The 21,054-nt window shown below is 48.0% G+C and overlaps 1 protein-coding gene across 1 annotated transcript; it reads left to right on the top strand.

Moving 5' to 3' along the window:
* Positions 1–9,884: 9,884 nt before the first annotated feature.
* On the top strand, positions 9,885–17,106 carry LOC148223849 (uncharacterized). The gene is made up of 6 exons (XM_088164412.1): positions 9,885–9,917; positions 11,048–11,140; positions 13,315–13,486; positions 14,806–14,943; positions 16,014–16,143; positions 16,965–17,106. Exons 1-6 carry the CDS (start codon positions 9,885–9,887, stop codon positions 17,104–17,106), a joined length of 708 nt encoding a protein of 235 aa, XP_088020538.1.
* The last annotated feature ends 3,948 nt before the right edge of the window (positions 17,107–21,054 follow it).

The following is a 21,054-nucleotide window of genomic DNA, read 5'->3' as shown; positions in this document are numbered from 1 at the left end:
AAAAGATGGGGAAATACTACCAGATTTTTTAAAGATGACCCATCAAGAGATTTAGAGATTCTCAGTATTTGGGAGATTATAATGCTTCAGAAGCAGGCTGACAAGAAGATCCTGCTAGCAAAGGTGCAGAAAAGGTTGAGAGAATTGGAATTGTTCAGCCTGGGAAAAGAAGGCTGTGAGGTGACCTTATTGCAGCCTTTCAGTACCTGAAGGGAGCCTACAAGAAAGCTGGAGAGGGACTTTTTACAAGGGCATGTCATGACAGGACAAGAGGGAATGGCTTTAAACTGACAGAAGGCAGGTTTGGGTTGGACATTAGGAATTAATCCTTTGTGAGGGTGGTGAGGCTCTGACACAGGTTGATTGGAGAACCTGCCTCATCCCTGGAAGTGTTAAAGTCCAGGCTGGACAAGACTGAGAGCAATCAGGTCTAGTAGAAAATGTCCATGCCCATGCTAGGGGTGTTGAAATTGGATGATCTTTAGGGTTTCTTCCAACCCAAACCATTCTATAATTCTATTTAACCTTTTAATAGTTCCATTAATGGTCAGGAGACTGAAGAATTCTGAGGGGCTGAGAATGGATTGATGTGGCTGTGGCATGGGTCACTGGCCCAACCAGGCACCTGTATGTTATCAGGAAAGAAAAGATCCCTTAAACAAGGGAAAGGGTTCCTAGGAGGTGAATTCCCACAAGGGACCTTCCAAACATTGTGTTTCCTGATATCCAAGCAAATTCCTCACTGTGCTCCTTGCTGGAGGAGTCAGAAGGTGGATTCATTTCCACAAAGCAAGAGGGACAGTGCAGCAAAACCAGTGCAAGAGGCTGATCCCTGGCAAGTTCAGAGAGATCAAGAAGCACTTCATCTCTTCAGTTGCACAATTTGAAAAAGTCATTTGACCTGGTATGTTGCAATAGGTGTGTGGAGTGTCCTAGGGCCATATGATATTGTAAGAAGCTGCTGAAGAACATTATGAAGAGGTGAGGTCAGCAGTGCTGGTCAAGAACAAGCTGAACAACTGGTTCAACACAATGACTGGTAGCAGACAGGGTGACTTGATAATTCACAGTAACTTCTGGAGCTGCCTGTAGAAAGTGAAGGATGGAGTTACAGTCTCCGAGGACTTTGGGCAAAGCCAGAAGATCAAAAACCTGAAGATGATCACATCTCCAGTGGTGGTGCTGCTTCATCAGATGTGCAGAGTCAGGTTGCTGTGTGCTGTGATGAATGATGCAGATCAAACATTGGCATGAGCCGGGCACAGAGCAGGAGGAAAGGGAGAAAGGATGAGAGCTACACGGACAGGCAGCAGCCGGGTGGACAAGATGGGCAGCCCCGTTTGTCTGAGACATTTCACCACACAGGTCAGCAGCTGATCCCTCACGGAGATCTGAAGCAGGATGTAGCTGGCACATGTGGGTGTAGATCAACTGAAGCAGCCATGAAAAGACAGGAAAATTATGGAAGTGAAAAGCTGGCTGCTCAGTTGGTCCCTGTTCTTGCTTTGTGTGCAAAGAAATGAATAAAGGGAAAGTGAAACAAAAATGACAGCTGGTGTTTGGAGTGAAGTGTCACCGATTTTGGGAGTGTGCCAGGACTGGGACAGTCAGCAGAAAGATGTGCAGAAAGCCATCCCTGTGAGGAAGCTCTGGCTGCTGCATGGATGGATGATCTCTTTGAACATACCCTGCTCTTTATTCTTGTTAAGGAGAGAGGATTAAGATTCAGATGTTAACAGAAATTAGTTTTTTGCTTTTTATTTTGATTTTTTTTGTTGTTAGTTTACAATTTTCTTGACAGGGGTGTGGATCCTTGTGCCCTGCATTTGCACCTGCCTCTTAATATTCCCCACAGACCCTTTGGGTCAACAATCTGTGGATGGAAGGGGTGGAGAACATAAAGAAAAGGAACCCATACTTGCTGAGCACAGAGGAGCACTTGAGAATGACTTGTAACTGTCCTTTATGGTCATTAGTCTGTGGGAGAAAAAATAAAGGCCAAACATCTCTGAAAATGGAGACAGCAAAGACAAAGGACCTGAGAGGGAAAAGGGACAAAGAGCAGATTTTTGCATGCAGCAGTTCCAGTTCATCTGTGAACAGTGATGCCACTTTGAGTTTCCAAACTCAAACACAGTGGGACCCGTGTCACCAGGTCACTCTAATGGGCCAGGCAGACAGAGCCCTGACAGACAGCAACCAACACCAAGAGTGTGGAAGAGGCAAAATCAAATTTCCACGCTCTCCTCTTGACAAGGAGAGTGTAATCTGGCTCTTTACAAGTCAGGAGATTCCTGCAGAGCAGTGAATTCACATCACATAGTCCCAAAGTTTTGGATGGGATCCCTTAGGGGAAAAAAAAAGTTCAGGATGGAGAGAACCAGATGATTTAATCTGGGTTGTAGGAAGGGTGAGTGAGATAGAGGTGATTGAGCAGCATCAAAGGGTGACAATCAATTTGAATTTCCCCAGAAGTGATGTTGATGCCTGTGTTGCTTCTCCCCGTGCTTTTTCTTTAATTAAATACCGAATGTTCCATTAGTAGTTGGAATAACATGCTGTTCTTGGGGAAAAGAAAACCCAAGTAATCCCTTTATCTGCTAAAATAGATGATTTCTAGTAGATTAAACAGTGGCCTTTCAGCTAGCAGAGCATAGTTCAGGCCATAATTGAAGTCCTCTCCTTGGCCTCTCCTCAGTCCCTCGCAGCCAGCAGCCCGTGGAGCCCCATCATCAGAGATAACCTCAGTGACTCTTGTCTGCACTGAGTGTTTCTCCAGATGAGGAGATTAGTCAGAGATAAAGCATATTACCTGAAAATAATAAGTGATTACAGTCCCTGACTGTCTCTCCACATTCATTTCATGCTGGTTAACCCTTGCAAAACTGGCTGCTGGTTGGATTTAGGTCTTTAAAGAGGAGGGAGGGTAAAGGAAGGTTTCCAGTGCCTGAGTGGAAAAGGAGAAATTTCGCCCTTTGTTGTCTGTTCCATTGTCTGAGTGGGGATTTCTGGGCCTGGCTGCAGCCCAGAGTCCATGGAGGAGTTGGAGCTGTGCCTTGTGGGGTTTTTGTGTGATGCCATCACCCTCTCCTCCCTGTGCTGGTCAGCTGGAAGCTGTGAGGACTTAAAAGTCCCTTGCAAGTCATCTTCCATTTACCTGACAGCAGCATAGGAGAGCACTGGATGCCCAGGACATACTCAGTGGCTGTTTTCTCACTGCTGCATTGAGCAGGACTGTGCCATGGGCCCAGGCAGTGACCTGCAGTAGTCCATGCTGTCCAGTTATTAGCAGGGACCTGTCATGTTTTGGGATTTACAGTACTCTCCCATCTCCAGGTATGGCTCAGAGGCTATAAACTTCTCCAGTGGGAAATTTCCATGGGACCAGTCTGTTACTGGGAGTGCTGGCTGGGCTGTGTGGATGTGAGCTCAGAACACAGAATAGTCCCTGGTATCTTTTCAAGCATGGATGTAGCTGCTCTGACTTGACAACACAAAACCATTTATAGCTTCTCTATTCATTCAACAGCAAGAGATGCAGAGAAATACAAAAACCTTGAAGATTTTTATAGCAAGTTTTCAAAATACTCTAGAAGGACAAAAAAAAATATAGTGGTTTTCTAGAGATTCAGATTGGTTGCCTAGGGAGGATGGAGAGAAGAAATATAAAAGAAAAAAATTGAAAAAATGCCTTGAAATCCGCTTATGTGGCTCTGTGTTGTTAGCAATACTGGGAGTGAGCTCCTGTGCTACAGAGAGTGTCCTGGTGGGAAGATAATTTCCTTGTGTTCCTTGCAAATATTACAGATGAAGTCTTGGCCTCATTCGAGTCACTGGGAGTTTTGTGAGCAGCTTCATTAGCACCACAGCCATTTCATTCATAAAAGGCCCCTTCCCTGCCCCTGTGCCATTCCAGCATCCCCTGTCTGTCATCAGGCTGGTCTCCCTGAGTGAGGGGAGAGCAGGTTCATCCTTCTTCCTCTAAATGCTTCATCAGCCGCTCCCTTGAAAACTGTAAATAAAGGCCGCTGGGGATAGCTTTTCTGCTTGACCCCTCACCTGAAATGAAAATAAAGGTGACTGAATTTCATCCTGACGTGGAGCTCCTTCCCAGGCTGGCTCTTTCCCGTGGCTGTTGACAGTTACCTGCCAAGCCCCACGGTTACCTTTGATTTTGCCGTAATGACATCTCCGTGCTCAGGATGGCTCGGGGACTGTAATCCCCTCTGCAGCCTTAACCGATTTATGGGGTAACCTGAGACCAGGCTCTCTCTTCCCCGTGATTTTTCCACTTGTTAACACTCACTGAAGGCATCAACAAACTAAATGCAGAGGGTTTATTTTGTTGCATGCCCAGGGTTGGCGAATATCTGCATTCACACCTGATATGAATCTTGGCCTTCAGAAAGATGCTGCATGTTCTTGCCACGTGAAAATGGCACAATGTTTTATTTCCCCAGAGTGTGCTGCTAAAACAAATGCTTTGTTAGCAAAACCCAGGCAGTGCTCCAAGGAGCTGTTTAGAGCAGAAGTGAGGATTCAGCAAAGCGGGATCTATCCATAGTTTTGCCACAGATTTTCTGTGTGATCTGTAACTTGCTTTGTCTCAAAGTGCTTTGTATTTAAAACCTTTCCATTCAAAGTCTTGATGTGTCTTGTATTCAGACTAGGCTTTTCAGAGACAGGGCTTTTTTATTTGCAGAGCAGCTTTTATAAGAAGTCCCTGATCTCTAGGGAATCTACCTGTGCACGTGTAATACAATTTTAAAAGAGAAGGCTCAACTTCATCACAGTGAATGATCCTGATGTTAGAGGAGGACACAAGTCCTGCTCCCTGCTCTTTAACCTGTGTTTTTGGCTTTTCTAAAGGAAATCTTAGGGCAGATGATTTACACGGTGGTGGAAGTGGAAGGAGGATCCCTGGGGAAAGCAAACACTTGAGACTTCAAGGTGAGGTGACTTTGGTGGCACACTTTTCCACTGGCCATCTGATCCAGGAGGTGCCCACTTCCTAAGCACAGATCAAAGACAAAAGGTGACTTCTGAAATGACATGCAGCCACCTCTTGCATTGCTTAAATTCTCTCCTCCTGCTTCTGTTTGATCTCACTTTACTTTTCCTGCCACTGGAAGCAGGTGGTTTCTTTATTCTCCCCGACAAGTTTAGATCAGCTGAACAGCTCTAATGGCTGCAGTGAGAATCTCTCAATGGCATAGCCAGCCTAAAGCTTGGAGCAGTCAATGGAAAAGCTCCTTTTCACTGCAGTCACGTGTGGATGGGTCTGGATAAGCAGATTCACAGTGGTCATTACCCTGCCAGACTTGCCTTTAAGAAGTAGATGTGGGTGTAATTCGAGGTGACACTCATGGAAAGCCCAGGAGCTCCTCCAGGCCAGTGGGCATACAGCTGGAGGGTTTTCATGGTGTGCTAAAGATGCACATTTCCTCTTTATGTCTTGTTAGCAAAGGCTGGTGCTTGTTAGTCTGGGCTCTTAGCTCCATAGGGTGGCTCTGCTGACTGCTGGTAAAAATGTCCAGACCATGAGATCTGTGATGAATGTGATCACAAGTGACAGGCATAAGTCAAGCCAATGTCATATAGTAACCAGAGTTACATTAGATCAAGAGACTCCCCAGACTTGGGTCACTTGTGTGTGCTGCTCTGAATTTTGTCTGTTTTTCCTATTTTTCTGTAATGCTGCTCTTTTCATGCATCTCTCTATTGGTTTACTCGTGTGAGCCTGTCTCTAATTTTAACCTGCTTCTTCTTCTGAGAAAGAGAAGCAGAATTTACCTAACAGGCAAGCTCTTAACAAAGCCTCGGATACCTGATACACATAATGGTCCCAGAGGCATGTTTACTTTGGACTGAGTGAGTGAGTGAAAACCCTTTTGGAAGGACTTTTTCACCTCCAGCAACTTAACCTAACGAGGAGAAAAGTGATGTGGTTAAAGGGCTGTTTAAACAACGGCATTAGGGAGCAGATTTAGGCTCTCCAACAATACCCATATGTATTTGCCTTACACAGGTGCATAAATATGCCATGATTTATATCACAGGACACATCACATAGGCAGTGATGAGATTTCAGCCATCCTCTGCTGATGGATGATTTTTGGGGGATTATCAGAGACAAACAATTGATTGCTTTATCAGGTTACAGCAGAATTGCCCAAAGATTTGGGACATCAGCTGCCCTTGTCTTCTGCGCAGAGGAGTGCCTGTGCAACAAGGAATTTGGCTTTGAGGGTTCAGTCCTTTAGTCCTTTCAGTGCTTTAGGTGGCTGGAGGAGAGCAGCAGGGGCCTCAGATTTGGGCTGAAGGATGGTGCTTGTTTCTGCTCACATGAAGTCTTAAATGCCCCACCAATTTATCAAGCAAGCATGAGAGATGGATGAAATAAATAACTGCATGGGAAATGTGCCCATGCTGGACTGCTGCACTGCCATGAAAGTTCATGTTTTTACACTCAAATGGGTGGCTGACCTCCTGCTGACAGAACAGGCTGTCAACACTCACCCCCTGAAGAAGAGTTCCCTCTTTGCACTTTGTGTCCTGGTGGTGATGACCTGAATGGAGATTCCCAGATTACACCCTGCCTCTTCCATGCACTGGGGGTCCTGCTTACCCATCACTTCCCTCTTTCAACATTCTCATGGGGGCAATGAATCTTGTTCCTGGCCCAAGGAGCACTTGTCAGGGGCTGGGTTGACAGGGAGGTATGTGTCCTCCTTGGCCATGTTTTTGTGCATGGAATTGTTACTAGCTGAGATGGTTCCTTGCACAAGGGCAGTACAGACCTAGAGAGAACTCCTGTGTTTCACAGGTGGAAAAAGACAGCAAAAATGGTAAGTTAGGGCCAAACTGAGGTGAAATTTATCTCTGCATCATGTCCTTTATGCAACTGCAGTCTTACTGAGACTACAAGATCCACTTTCCAGGGGTACACAGGTACCTCTGAACACAGTGGGAATGACCTCCAGGACGCCAGGAAGGATCTGCACAGGCCAGGTATACAAATCTCATTGTTTTACATTATAGTTGAGGTCCATGACTCTAACTCTTCCTATGTGATTTTAAAGGATCTGAGCTCAGCTCTCACACATTTGGGCCCACTGGCAAATTCTTCCAAGGTGCTGCTCAAACACAAAAATATCTGCCTTTGACTTTCTGGTCCTGGCTGATGTGTACTTTGCTTTTGTGCATGCATGTAGCACAATGTGGAGAAGCCAAAGGCACCAGCACCCTCTGAATACATTCCTGGATGTCTGGAGTTGTCATTACCTTGAGAAACAGGGGCACTGCCATTCAGATGAATGGTTTAAGCTCCTGGCTGTGGGAATCTGAGCCATTGTCTCCCTGGAGTATTGTGAAAATAAACCAATTATTTAAGAGTAATTTCCTCCTGCAGATGTTTGGTGTTCAGCACTATCTTCTGTCTCAGGGATGTGCAGAGAGCTACACAGAGAACAGCCATGCAGGGCACAGCTTTCTCCATATCTGCATTAGCAAAGAGGAGGCAAATAAGTTCTCTTGGAGATAGGAAAGTGAGAGCTGCGAGTTTGGTTCCTATCCACTTCTAATTGGGATTATGCTGGCAACTATCAGCCCCATCTTCTGATAAATGGGAAACTGAACAGCAATAGTGGGCTGCTCCTGCATAAACTATTCTGGCAAAATGCCTTTTAATTTCACATGAGCGGTGCCTGCGAGAAGACGGAAGGATCAAGCTATCATCATCAAGAAAGATTAGGATTTGGAGCCAGGTTTGGAAAATTGTCTCCTATCTCAGTAATGAATCAGACACCTTAGGTTAAATTCGGATCCTACTGAACAAGCATTTTGCTTTTCTGTGTTTACCAGGGCCAAGATTTCATCCCTAACTTCAAATATTCCCAAACACTGCTGTGCCTGCAGCTTGGAGCTGGTTACCAACGTTACATCTTAAAATTGTATTTTATTTATATTATCCTTGTAGGACCTGATTTTACTCCCCACTATGGGGCTTCCAATGCTGAATTCAAGATGATGAGACTATCCTTTTTTAACTCTGCTGTGTTACAAAATAGTGATATTTTTAAAGTGATTCTTCTTAATTTTTATTATTCCTGGTAATTCTAGATTGCAGACTTGGTTTCATTTACACCAGAAATAGGATCCATTTTCTCTGCCCTGGAAGGAAGACACTCTCAAGGGCTTACTGATATTTGTGTGTTTGACTTTAAGGCAGAAGTTTGTTCCTAATTAATTGAATAAGTGCTTTAATCCCTGGCCTGAGGGCTTCCCATAGAGCATTAGCTGTATTAAGAAGGAAATGGAGTGTAATCCCTTTAATATAAGCACAGGAGAACATGAGAGTTTCACATTTCTGGAAATAGTTTCTTTCCTTGTTGCGTTATTTATTCTAATCTTAATTTGCATAAAATGCAGTGAGGACAAAGGGCTTCTCCTGTTTCCTGACACCAGTGCAGAGCTGTCAGCAGCACACAGCCCTTGCCAGAGCATCCTTGGGCTCCAGTTGCACACTGGTATGTAAGAGTGTGCAGAGAGAAATAACTCATGGAATTCAGCTCATTCCAATGGTGCCAGTGAACACAAGTCTGTGACTGGGTCTCCTCCTGGAGCTCTCATCTTCCCTTCCTGCCTCATCACCAGCATTCACTATTTGCATCACTGTAGTGACAGAGAATCTTGTTTCTGAACCAATGGCTGCACAAGGCTCATGTGCAGCCACTAAAATTGGACTCTAGGATGAGATTCAGCTCAGCAAACCCGGGTTTCTGGATTTATTTCAGCCCCAGCTATGTACCTGCACTGGTTACACGAGTTGTCCTAAAGGAGCCAGGAAGTCAGGAAGGATGAGCTCAGAGGGAGATGTCCTCCTTGTGTACACCCAAAATTAAGCAAGATTAGTCTTTCGGTGAAATGCACCCAAACCTGGTCAAAGGTTGGTGTTTTTTAAAGACTAAATACTGCTCTGTGTATCTGGTGTGGTGTTCTATTAATGAGACAAAGGACTCCATTTGAGCATGCCCTGCTGCCTCACCAGAGGAAGAGAATGGCAGCATCTGAAGGGGACAGTTCAGGTGTCACCCTCTGAGTCCAAATGGAGATCCCTGCCTGCCCTAATTCTGCTGTGCTCCCCATGCTTCCATGCAGGCAGGTAAGGATGCCGTTTTCCTCTGCTCAGCACACCCACAAAGCAATGTCCTTCTCTCCTCAGTTTCCTCACCGTTTGCTCACCTCTTTAGCAGGATTTGGGGAGGTCTTCACAAAGAGCTCACAAAGGGCAGGCTTTGTCCCTCTCCTGGCCTCGTGTCCCCAGCATGGCTGGCTGTAGCTGAAAACCTGGGTAACAGCTCCCCAGCATGAATGTTGGGTGCCTTTACCTCCCAGAAACAACACCAACCCCCTCAGGCTCCCCTTCTTCCACCAAGGCCTCCAGGGTTCTGAAGTTCAGTGGTGTCACAATGGAGTTTTCCCTTGACCCTGGAAACACAGTGACCACACAGGCATTGTTGGATCCCATCACTGATGTTCCCTGACCCCAGGAGGGGTCACAGCTGCTCACCCTCTGGGTGACTTGGGGGTTCCTGGTGCTGGGATGTCTCCATCTCATCCCTTCTGGGTTCCAACAGGCTGCATCCCCTGAGGTGTGCATCTGTGTACGTCCTGGCTGGGTATATTTTACTTTGCTGAAGTTGGCTGAAATCAGTCACACTCTGCCAATTTGAGTATTTCAGCCCCATCTGAATCCCCTTCCTCCTGCCAGTAGCCATCTTCAGGTCTCCAGTTCCCTTATCCCTTGAGGTGGGATGGAGGAGAAGACCTGGGGTGCTGGTTTCTAACTGAGTGATTTTTCTGGTCCAGGTTCCTGGTTCATCATGGAGATAATGAGGGATGCAAAGCCGTGGAAGGTGAAGTGCACACAGGGCTCTCATCCTTACTGGTGTTTCAGTAATGGGTTTGGCTGGGTCTGCTGGTCTGAGAAGATAATAGGAACTGGTGACAATGGAATTCTGCATCCTGGCCAAAGGCAAACACTGTTCTGGGAAGCCCAGAGGGGGGAAAAAAGTGAAATGCTAGGAAAAAAAGGACTGAGAATATCAAATATATCCTTGCCCAAGGTGTGTGACTGTTGGCAAGGCACACAAAGCCCTCCCTAAGGTGCTGTGTGCTGCTGCAGTGTCCCAAATCACAGGGACACGGCAGTGCAGGTCCTGCCTGGGCCAGCCAAGCCACCCTTGTGTGGTGGAGCCACACAGGCTACACAGGAGTTTGTGTAACTGTGGAGATCACAGTGACACCTGCAATCAGAGCTCACCTCTCCCAGCCCTTGCCATGCACTGATGACTTATCACGTTTAGTGCTTCAGCATAGAAATAGCTCTGGAGCCAGCCTGAAGGGTCATCTTAGCAGCTTTCCTGGCTCCAGCACTGCTTCTGGTGCATGCTGAGGGACAAAACACACAGACAGTGCTCTCTCCCTAAAATCCTCCCCCTGCCTCCAGAAATTTGCACTGCAGGGATTTCTGGTGTTAGTGCAGGTGTCACTGGCTTTATGTCCCCTGGCAGAGTTCTCCTCCATAGTTTCTCCAATGGCTTTGCAGAATTAGTATTGACATTAGGCAGCTCTTTAAATATGTGATAAGCACATAGCAAATGTTACTGAAATAGAAGATGGAAGCATGTGCTGATTTAACCTGAGTGACACTGGAGCTCAGCAGCTGATCAAAGTATTTCGGCAGCTCTGTATTAGTGCTCTGCCTGGGGCCATTTGGGCACTCAGAGGAGGTTTGAGGAAAGCAGGAGGAAGGCGTTTGTTGCAAGGGAAATCCTGGGACAAGAAGAGCCCGAGAAACCATTGCCAAAAGAGTGTAGGAGCTTCCCAGCCACCCTGAGCAAGGAATCGCCCTGCTGGACTGGCCCAGAGGAGCAGCTCATCCTCTCCTGAGCTGTGAGGGAGCATTTTTGGGTTTGTATCACCACGTTTGAAAGCTTCCCCCGAGGCTTAGTGGTTCCTTGTGTTTGCCTCCTCTCTCTCCCAGCTGCCCCCCGCCCTGGACAAGTACAAGAGCACGTATCGGAAGGATTTCGGCTGGCACGAAGATTACCACTCACCCGTCCAGGCACACGTACCGGTACCGTGCTCTTCTCCTGCCCTGATCCCCATTCCGAGCCGCCAGCTCCCCTCGGTTCGCCTGGGGATGGGGATGGTGCCAGAGGGGCAGCAGGGGTGGGTGGGTTCTGTCTGTCCTGCCCTGGTCGCCACCAGCAGCTCCCAGCTCGCCCAAACGCCCCCGGCTTGTGCCCCCATCCCTCCTGCGGGAAATCCCCCGTGCGCCCTCCGGTGAAGCTGCTGCTGGGGAGTGATGCTAATTGCGCTCATTAAGTCAGGGCACTAACGAGTGCTTGCTGAACCCGCGCCTGAGCCTTGGACTCCGCTTGCTCCCCGTGGGGCTGCTGGGTGTCAGGATCAGACCCATCCCGGGACCGCCTTGGGAAGGGGATGCGTTTGGGATGGAGACGGCTCCTTGCCCTGACACGGGCTTGAGAAGACTTCTCTGGGGAAGCTGGGGTTGGGTTTTTTTTTTCCTAATCTCCTTGCAGTGCGAGCGACCCCCTGAGCTATTTAATCTGATTTGCCTCGCTCCGCCTGCCCTGGCTTAATTGCTTGTGGCAGCGCGGTGGGGACAGCTGCGGTCTGCACTGGGCCACTGCGGAGAGGTGGTGGGGGGCATGTTGGGAGTGCTTTGGGCTCCTGTGCCCACGGGAGAGGGGAAAAAAGTTGAGGCTGGGGAGGAAAAGGAGAGGGCAACAGCAGAGAAATCATTGAGTGAAGGTGCCCGCAGGGACAGAAGGGCTGCCTGGGGACATCACTGCCCTCCCCGCCCGGATGAGGAGAGGATGGCATTCCTCTCCTCTCCTCTCCTCTCCTCTCCTCTCCTCTCCTCTCCTCTCCTCTCCTCTCCTCTCCTCTCCTCTCCTCTCCTCTCCTCTCCTCTCCTCTCCTCTCCTCTCCTCTCCTCTCCTCTCCTCTCCTCTCCTCTCCTCTCCTCTCCTCTCCTCTCCTCTCCTCTCCTCTCCTCTCCTCTCCTCTCCTCTCCTCTCCTCATTAGCACTGCTGCCGGGCTCTCCTGCTGTTCTCCAGGCTGGCCAGGGCTTCCCGGGCAGCCCCAGCCTTAGGTGGCTGCTCTGCTTCCAGGAGCCCGGCTGGCAGGGCAGGGTTTAACCCCTGCCTGCTGGAGCACAGTTTCCAAGCCATGCACCTCAGTTTCTTTTTCTTTTCTCCTTTTCCTTTATTTATTTCATTTAAAATTTATTTTTGGAAGGCTGCACGCTTTCTGTGGAGATGCCGGTGTAGCTTGGGAGATAGGAAGGAAGGAAGCAGTGTCTGATTCTCTTGGGTTGCAGTTCCCTTTGGCTCTTTATTAATTCATAAGGCCTGCCAAAGAAAGCTGTCCCACTGGGTAGTGTGATGATGAGGTACTTGGGAGGCCCAGGTTTCCCTCTTGGCCCTGAGAGGATTTGTTCTTGTTTAAGAGGGTAAACCAACTGTGATGTTTTTATCTATGAAATTTTGGGCACTAACCCACTCCCAAGGGGAAGAAGAACTCCTTGGTTTAAGGAAGAAAGCACTGGTTGGTAAACCATCCCCACTAGGGTCTCCTGGAGGCTGTTGTCCCTCTGAAGATACCCCAGGAGAAGCTCTGACCATCCTCAGTGGGGGAAGCCCCCAGACACTGGTAATTCCTGTAGCTCTACAGCCTCCACCTGCCCTGCTGTCAGCCTGGCAAAGGAAAAATGTTAGAGGATTGCCCTGGGAACCCTGGAGTTTGAGGGACAAACAGAAACCCACAGAGATCCAAAACAACAACAGACAAACCCTGTGAGGATGGTCCTTGCTGGCCTAGCAGCCTGGAGGAGCTCACAGCAGGAGAATTCCTTTCTGAGCCTCTAAAAAGCATCTGGAGCTGCAGTGTGCAGCTGGGGAGGCTGGAGGCAGTGGCCACACCAGATTGCTCTTTAGCCTTTCCCTGCCATGAGCCCTGGAGCCATTCCCTTTCCCATTGCTTTTGCCAGGGCTCCCTCCCTCCCTCCCACTGCCCAGCAGAGTCCTAGGCTATAAGTTGGGCAGACGGAGGAAGCTGTGATGGTTCCTGTATTTCAGTGAGAGCCCCAGAGCTGCTCTGTGGCCGCTGCATCCCCAGGGATGCTGACCCCAGGCTTTGCTGTGGGCGGGTGTTTGACGATGCTTTAGCAGCTGCCCTCCCCAGCTGCATCCTCTCCATTCACAGGGCACTTTTTTCTGCAGAAACCTTCATACCCTCCTGTGGCAGAGGTACCCAAGTGCTACCTGCCAGAGTGCCGGCCCTCTGACCTGACAGCGAGACGAGCAGGGAAACTGGAGATCCTCGCTGAGCCCATGCACGACCTGTCCTGCTGCCCGCCCCTTCCATCTCCTCCTCTGGCAGCTGAAACTGAGGGTAACCCTGATGCTGGCACTGCTGGGGAACAGCTGCCTGGCCATGTCCAGCTGCCCCAGGGACTGGGACTGTCTGCTGGGCCTTTGCCAGCCCCCAGCCCCAGCTCTGTGCTGGCTGGACATGGATGGCAGCCTCCTGGTGATGCCTCGGTGCTGGGCTGAGCCTGCCGAGGGTTCACACATGGGCACTGCACCCTGTCACCACGAATATGCAGCTCCCAGGCCAGCTCACAGCACGGGTGTAGGGAGCTGGGGTTTTAGAAACATCTTGGTGCATGAAGAGCCTCTTCTAGCAAGGGCTTTATCCTCACAGCTCTGTTGGGATAGAGGGAGATGCAGTCAGCCCCATGTTGCAGAAGTGCAGGGAGAGAAAAGGGCTATGGCTGTGTGTGAGGGGTTTGGGTGGTTCAAACACCTTCTGCTAAGGGTTCCTGTCTGACAGCAAAGGGGATGGTAGCCAGCCCTCAGCCACACCATTTAACAGCCTGCTTGCATGGATTAAAATGCTCATGGAAGTCAGGAATACAAAAGGAGTCGTTACCAAACATCTCTCAGCCATGCTCAACCATCCTAAAGCAGTGGGGATTTTTCTCTGAGCTCCTGCTTGAGAGTGAAGAGAGTGTCACTGCTCAGCAGTGCTCCCGAAGCAAACAGCAGACATGGCCAGGGATGTCCTCTCTGTTCCCGGAGCTGATCTCCCCCAGTGTGGGATGTCTCTGCCTGGATCCTTTCATGATCAGAGGGGAGCAATGACACAGCCATCTCCTGTAGCTTAATGCCACCCTGACAGTGAGGTGAAGACAGCCCTGGCAGGGTTTCTCTGTCCACTCAATACAAGGAGAGTCTGGACAAGCAGCTCAGACAGACGTGTCTCCATGTGGATCCACTTACATCTCAGGGCTTCAAGGATCTCCTTGCCAAGCCCACCTGAAGCTGTCTTATGCTAATGACAAAAGTCCTGTGAGCTTTTCCCTTCCTGCTCTGCCCCTGTGTATCCCAGCAGTGCAGTTTTTCTCCCTCTCACACACAGACCTGCTGCAGAGGGTCTCCTTTCAGCACTCCAGAGCAATGTGGAGACAGCAGGCTGCTTCCACGTGCTTTGAACCAACAAAAATCCTTCCCCTACTTGTGTCATGAACCACCAAAATTGACACACCTAAGCAAAGCTGATGCACCTCAGCAAAGCTCTGCTGAAGTGACTGGGTCTGCCTTGATTTTGCCAGCTGGCACTTCAACTTACTCTGTCTAAAGGGTAGGATTTGGGTGAGTAATTGATGGTGATTCCTGACTAATTCAGCTTCTTCTCCTCCCATGTCTCAGGGGCCTTGGCACTGAGGCAACTGCCAACTTCAAACTTGGTCACCTACCAGCAATTCGCCCAGGATTTGTACCAGGAAAGGCTGTACAATGCTGATAAAAACAAAAGCCACAACCAGACCTCATCTATTTTAATGAAAGGTCAGTGGATGGAAGCTGTGGCAGCTGCCCCATGAGAGTGACTGGTGGCCTTCAGCCTGGTTTTATGTTTTTAATATAATTCCAGAAGAGACTGAGGAGAGTAAAGTGAAAGTGAGTGACACAGGAAAGGTTCACAGATCTCCTGTAACCATCTGCCCACTGGTGGGGAGAAACAGGGCACAGAAAAACATTTATCTTCTGGAAGAGGTTGGAGTGTTGTAAATGATGTTTCTTTCACCTCAATTTCCAGACAGCTCATCCCATGGATCACTGCCCTGCTCAATGTGGTTTCCCTAGAAATAATGTCATAAGACAGGAACTGCTGCTGGGTGCCATTAACAGCCTGACAAGGCCATGCATGTGAGACACCTGTAGCCTCAGCCTCAGTGAAAACAACAGAAATTCTCTACCAATGACTCATTATAGGAATGTGCCATTTTTAAAATACCCAGAAAATCTGTCTACAATGGGAAGCTCTTCTTTGTGTGTCCTCCCTGCATGTTTATCTCCAGTTAGATCTGCTTGATCAGAAGGACACACACCGAGCTGTTAACACAGAGATAAGACATCCCTGGAGAGTCAGATGGAAGATGGTACCCCTTCAAACCAGCTTCCACAGGGATTTTTGGGGAAGATATCAAAGCAGATGTGATGGTCCTCAGTTAAGGGTTAAGTGAGCCATGAATCTCTTCCTTGGTTTAGTCCCTGATGAGTGGCAGGATGGAAAAGAAAATAGACAGTATGGGAAATTTCATACCAGGTGACAAGTCAGTATCCAGACAGGAAGATCACAAGATATCATTTCCAGGTCTGCCTTGTGTGGCTTCCCTCACATAGGCTATAGCAAACAAGGGCTGAATAATCTCATCTAAATGACCTTATCTACACCAGGGAAGCAACTCCTGCATTTTGCCTTGGTTAATCCCTTCATCATGGTAACTCCCACAGGAGTGCTGGAAGCACAAACATCCAATGGACCTCAGGGGAATGGAGAAACACTCAGACTGTGCAATATAGGAGACAGAGATTTAAAAAAAAATCTTTACATTATTTCGACTCTCTTTCACTAGACTACTCTGACCTTGAGTGGAAAAGTATCTACAAGCAAGATTACCAGCGCCAGAAAAGAATCCCTAGTGGACTGTACACAGAGGAGATAAGGCCTTCTCCCGTTTTCCCTGAGGAAAGCCGCTTCAATGAGTAAGGAGAAGTAGGATGGGGAGGAAAGAGTGGCTGCTGGGAGTAGGGGACAGGGTAGGAGTAAGTCAGGGAGGCTTTGGAGCTGCTTGGAATTGGGAAGTGATTCCCGAACATATTTCTCCTTGTCCATATTATGCAATGAGCCCAAAGAAATTCCCTCGGGGACAAATCCATTCTCAAAGCCTGATCAGGCTTTTCTTGAAAAGTTTTGCAGTAGGGTTGATAGGACTGGGGGGACAACTTCTGGGACAGCCTCATCCCTGTGGAAAGAAGATCCCCATGGGGCTGGGGCAGGAGGCATGTCTCATCATTTCCATGTCCAGGCTTCCCCTGGGAAAGGGCTCTCTGACCGTCAATCACACAGGGCAGGAATTGTTTGCAACGTGACTCATCTGCACACTATGAACCAAACAGGCATAAACTGCTCCTGAGCTCTCATTTCTCTCTGGAAAGGCGATTCCTCCCCGCTGCCTCATGCCCCCCACCTTCCCCTAACACACACATATTTCAGCTCTGCATTGCAGATTTTAATCTGTGATCCTGAAGTTATATGTGGGGTGGAGACTGCACCTCTGTAATGGTTGGTCCAGGTGGGAGATGGATGTGGATGGTAGCTGTGTGCTGCAGCATCTGCCCTGCTCCAGACGGACACAGGCTGCTCCCCCTCTGCCCCATCCCATCTGAATGTGCTTTTGTTTGCTCTGCACAGATTCCTGGCTGGGTGGTGGAATGCTGCAGAGGGGCAGGCAGGTCCCTTGTCCTGGTGCACGGAGCACAGAGTAGGGGTCCTCTCCTTATCCCCTTCTCCATGTTCTCTGCAGGGGCCGCTGGGTTACTGAGTATGCAGACAGCTACAGCATCTTCCTCAAGAGGCTGGACTGGTCATCTCCCATCTCTGCACAGTGGCTGCCCTTCGGGAAGGATGCACGGTGGACACCTCGATGGAGAGAGTCCACTCACTGAGTGCTGCTGAAGTGACTCTAGTAAGCACTAGGATCATCCTTTTTGACTCTGAGAGATGGGATTTCAGGGACTGAGGCAGAGGGAAAAAGTATAAACAGTCGTGGGACCTGGTACAAATTACCATGAGACCTGAGAATTTGGCTGCTGAATGTTCTCCTGAGTAGCAGCATTTGTCCCAGTCAGTGGAGGAGGATTGGGCAAGATGGCCTTCAAAGGTCCCTTCCAACCAAAACCATTCTATAATTCTGTGATTTCTGGGCTCCTAGAAAGTGATTTTCCAACCAGATCTAATTAGGAGAATTTTTTTACCGTGAGGATGGTCAGACACTGTCTGGAGACTGGCAAGGTGGGGGAGTGGCATGGAGATGTTCACTGGGTGGCAATGCTGGGTCTGAGGAGCCTCATCTAGGCTGGCCCTGTTGGACCAGGACATCTACATTACTCCACATTTTCCTGATTTCCTTTAGGACATGTGACCAATGTTATTCTGATTACAGCTCCTTGGCCCTCCAAGATGCCTGTGTGATATCGATCATCAGAGACAATAAAAAAAGCCTTGGAAACCTCGTCTCTACCGAATCCACCAGCGTGTCTGTCAGATGTGAAATGTTTGGCAAAGACCTCTTTAAGTGAAAATTATGATTAAAATCTCCCAGGAACCTCAGCTTTTATCAACGTCAGAAAAAAAAGGGGTTTAGGGGGAGAGTGGAGGATACAGACCTAAAATCACTGGGGCAGTTTCAAGTTATGTACTCTAAAGAAAACTTGATGATAAATCTGTGACTCTCAGCAAGAAGTAGTGTGTGTTAAACAGCACTGTTGCTATTAATTTACTCTTTAAAACCTTGTGCACTTACAGGGAGGGAAATATCCCTGTGATCCAGGGCAGCTGAGTACCACCCTTGCAGAACTCCTTCCCTTCCTTTACATTTAAAAACTTATTCCAGGTTTTGACCATCAATTTCAGCTAATGCTGGGTAAAAGGGAATTGAGTTTGCCGTGTCCTTTCGGGATTTCTATTTGGGGAAGGACCAAGGCTGCTCCCAGCCTGAAGATGGCAATGGAGAGCTGCCGAACCCAGACCTGCAAAGGGCTGACAGCACTTCTGCTCTGGCTTTAGTGGTCTGAATGGGTCTTCTAAATTGATGCCAAAATTACCCCAGAGTAGGTGCTGTAGAGAAACCTCTCCCTGACTCGTAAGAATTATTCCTTTCAAAGGACATCCTTGCAGATGTCTAAGCAAGACATCTTTAACAGCTAAAATGTCAAGAATAATGAGAACAAATAGCTTATTTTACAGTAATAGCAACTATCCCCAGTCCTGTTGGTGACAGGACCTGTGTAGACACAGCAGCATACTGGTCCCTGCCTCAAGGAGTTCATCACCTGAGCTCTGCAGGATTTGGCAGAATGATGCCTGGCAGGGCCAAGCTCCAAGCAGGGGATCCAGGGAATTAGAGTGGGCCAGTGTCTCTCAAAGCTGCTCTGGTGGGGGGCATTGCTGACCACAGCTCACGCAGCATTTGGGATTTCCACTGTAGTTGAGTGTAGCAGACTACTGGCAATTTTGGAGGACAGAAACAATGAAACCACCTTTAACTTAAAAATTAGGGAAAGATACAACAGAGAAGAGGCAGAGTTTGACTTCTTTGAGAAAAAGGAGACCATGAGAATTGAGATGTTCTTAAGAGAAATGTGTGCTTTTACACCACTGAAAATTAATCTCTTGGCCTTAACCTTACTGATAATTTTCTCTTATGGAAAAAGCATCATTTTCCTGTCTCCCCATACTGGAGTTGGGCTCCTCAGACTGATTTCCACATTGCTCTGCTGTGTCTTGCTGCACTGATTGAGGCTGTGTCTAGATGAGTTCTCAGAGCACATATACAAGGTAATCACTAGGAAAAAGCATATTGCTAAATTCTAATCATAACCAAGGTGGAAAAACATGCCTGGATAAGAATCTTGGGTTTGTGTTACACCCTGTCAGGACGGCTAAGAGGGTATTCAATCAGGCAGATGGATGCTGGGTTTGCTAAAGGGGTCCTTAAGTTCGTGCCAGGGAGAAGGAAGGAAGCTGCTGATGCTGGAAATAAATGTCCTTGCTGGTTTTTCTGGCAGCATCCTTGCCCAGGCACTTCCCAGATTTGGAGACCAGGCTTAGAGATGCAGCTTTTGAAACCCGCACTCAAAGTTCAGCCCCCACCCAGGATCCAGCCTGTTGCATCCCCACCTCCTGCCATTTCTCTTCCCAAATTTTCCTTTCGAACCTTTGTTTCTTCATCCCTCATTGCCCCTTCCAAATATGGGTCTGTGTGTCGTGGCAGTGATTGCTGTTAGTGCTTTTTACCCCATCCCAGCTCCCTGGGAATGGAAATTGTGATGGTCCCAAGGCAGTTCAAACACACCAAAAGGCTCTCACACCTCCCCAGGAGTCACTGCTGCATGCAGGGGACATTCAGGCCCTGTCCAAATATATCCAGATGGCATAAGGGAGCAGACACAGAAACAGGATTTCAATTTTCATTTTCAAATTGCATCCAAAAATGCCCTGGCTTTTCACAGGATGGATCCCGTTCATGTGAGTGACACAGGGTTAAAACTGAAGAGCACTGGGGTAAAAAAGAGGTGAGACTCTCTAGATAATACTGGCTTTACCTCAATACCATCCATTTCCAGTCCTTTTTCTGCAGCACCAAGATGACACCAGCCATGAGCTGAACAGGGTTCAAAAAGGGATGCAACCAGGTTCTGCAGTAGTAACACAGTCCAAGAGAAAACCTCTGAAACAACACAGAGAAACAAGCCTGGCAGGAGTCAGGAAGTGGCTGGTAGAGATTAGGAGATGTTTTCCAGGGTCCTGATGCCTCATTTCTGCTATGGTGGAGCCATAGGCACATTTCTTCAGAGTATTTGGTGCTTCCCTGTGTCCGAAACAGAGGAACATCTCTGGGTGGAGGCTGCTCTGATCTGGTGAGAACTCACTGGAGCCATGAGAAGGACAGTCAGAAACATGTTCCCTCTCAGGTCCCATCACAAGAAGCACAACCCATTGAATGTAAAATTTGCAATTTCCCCCCCGAACGTACAACTTCAGAAAAACCAGTTTTTTAGTCAGGCCGAAGTGATGCTTTTTGCCTGAATGCCTTAGTGCCACCTCCTGGGTAGAAGGGGAAGTTCTCATTTTGGAAGTTGAACACTTGGTCTGAGCTCCCTTGGCTACTCAGTCATTAGAATCCCGATTGCCATCAGGATCCCACACTCTGCCTGGTCCTGCTAAAAAGAATTGTCTTCCTTGGGATTCATAATGGAGACGTCTGTTCAGGGAAAAGGATTCTCTGGGTTTATAATTAATTTTGAAGTAGCATTTTTCATCTTTAATTTTGTCTTTTCTATTTCCCAAAGTGGAAGCACTGACTGAACTCTAAATTTACTTCATGCGTTCTTTATGAAAAAATTAATTCAAAATTATCATGGGTTAATCCACTGATGGCTTTTTCTACTTTGAGTCTTTCTAGAACTCTCCACAAATTATCTCATTGTACATCAGAGTTGCAAAACATCCTTATTGAATGGCTAAATGAATTTCACAGTGCTGAAAGACAGGCTGAAATATGTCTGTGGTCATTCTGGCCACCACTACAGAGCATCTACTTCACCAAGGAATGACTGAACCCTCAAATGTGTTTGATGCTGCCTGCACCTTGCATGGGAACAGGCAGAAATCCCACAACAGCTTCCTTGGAAGAGCATGCTTGGGAAGAACTGGTGATTTGTGTTGTAACAGGCACAAACTTTCAGAGGTGTTTTTACAAATGTAATTAGAGGATTAATTTAGCCCAGCAGAACAAAACATTGGTGGTTGGGGTTTCAGTGGTATGATGTGACATTTCTAAAAGAGAAGCAGCTGCAGTAAATGCTTGGACACTTTGCTCTGCAAACAGCACT

The sequence above is a fragment of the Sturnus vulgaris genome, chromosome 4 (assembly GCF_052056855.1).
Source record: "Sturnus vulgaris isolate bStuVul1 chromosome 4, bStuVul1.hap1, whole genome shotgun sequence".
NCBI lineage: Eukaryota > Metazoa > Chordata > Aves > Passeriformes > Sturnidae > Sturnus > Sturnus vulgaris.
The sequence above is the reverse complement of the archived record's forward strand: the minus strand, read 5'-3'. Positions and strand labels throughout refer to the sequence as shown.

Coding starts and splice junctions, on each gene's coding strand:
- LOC148223849 (XM_088164412.1), top strand. CDS start 9,885: ATGGAGATAATGAGGGATGCAAAGCCGTGGAAG. Junction 9,918..11,047: donor GGGATGCAAAGCCGTGGAAG/GTGAAGTGCACA, acceptor TCTCTCTCCCAG/CTGCCCCCCGCCCTGGACAA. Junction 14,944..16,013: donor CTCATCTATTTTAATGAAAG/GTCAGTGGATGG, acceptor CTCTTTCACTAG/ACTACTCTGACCTTGAGTGG.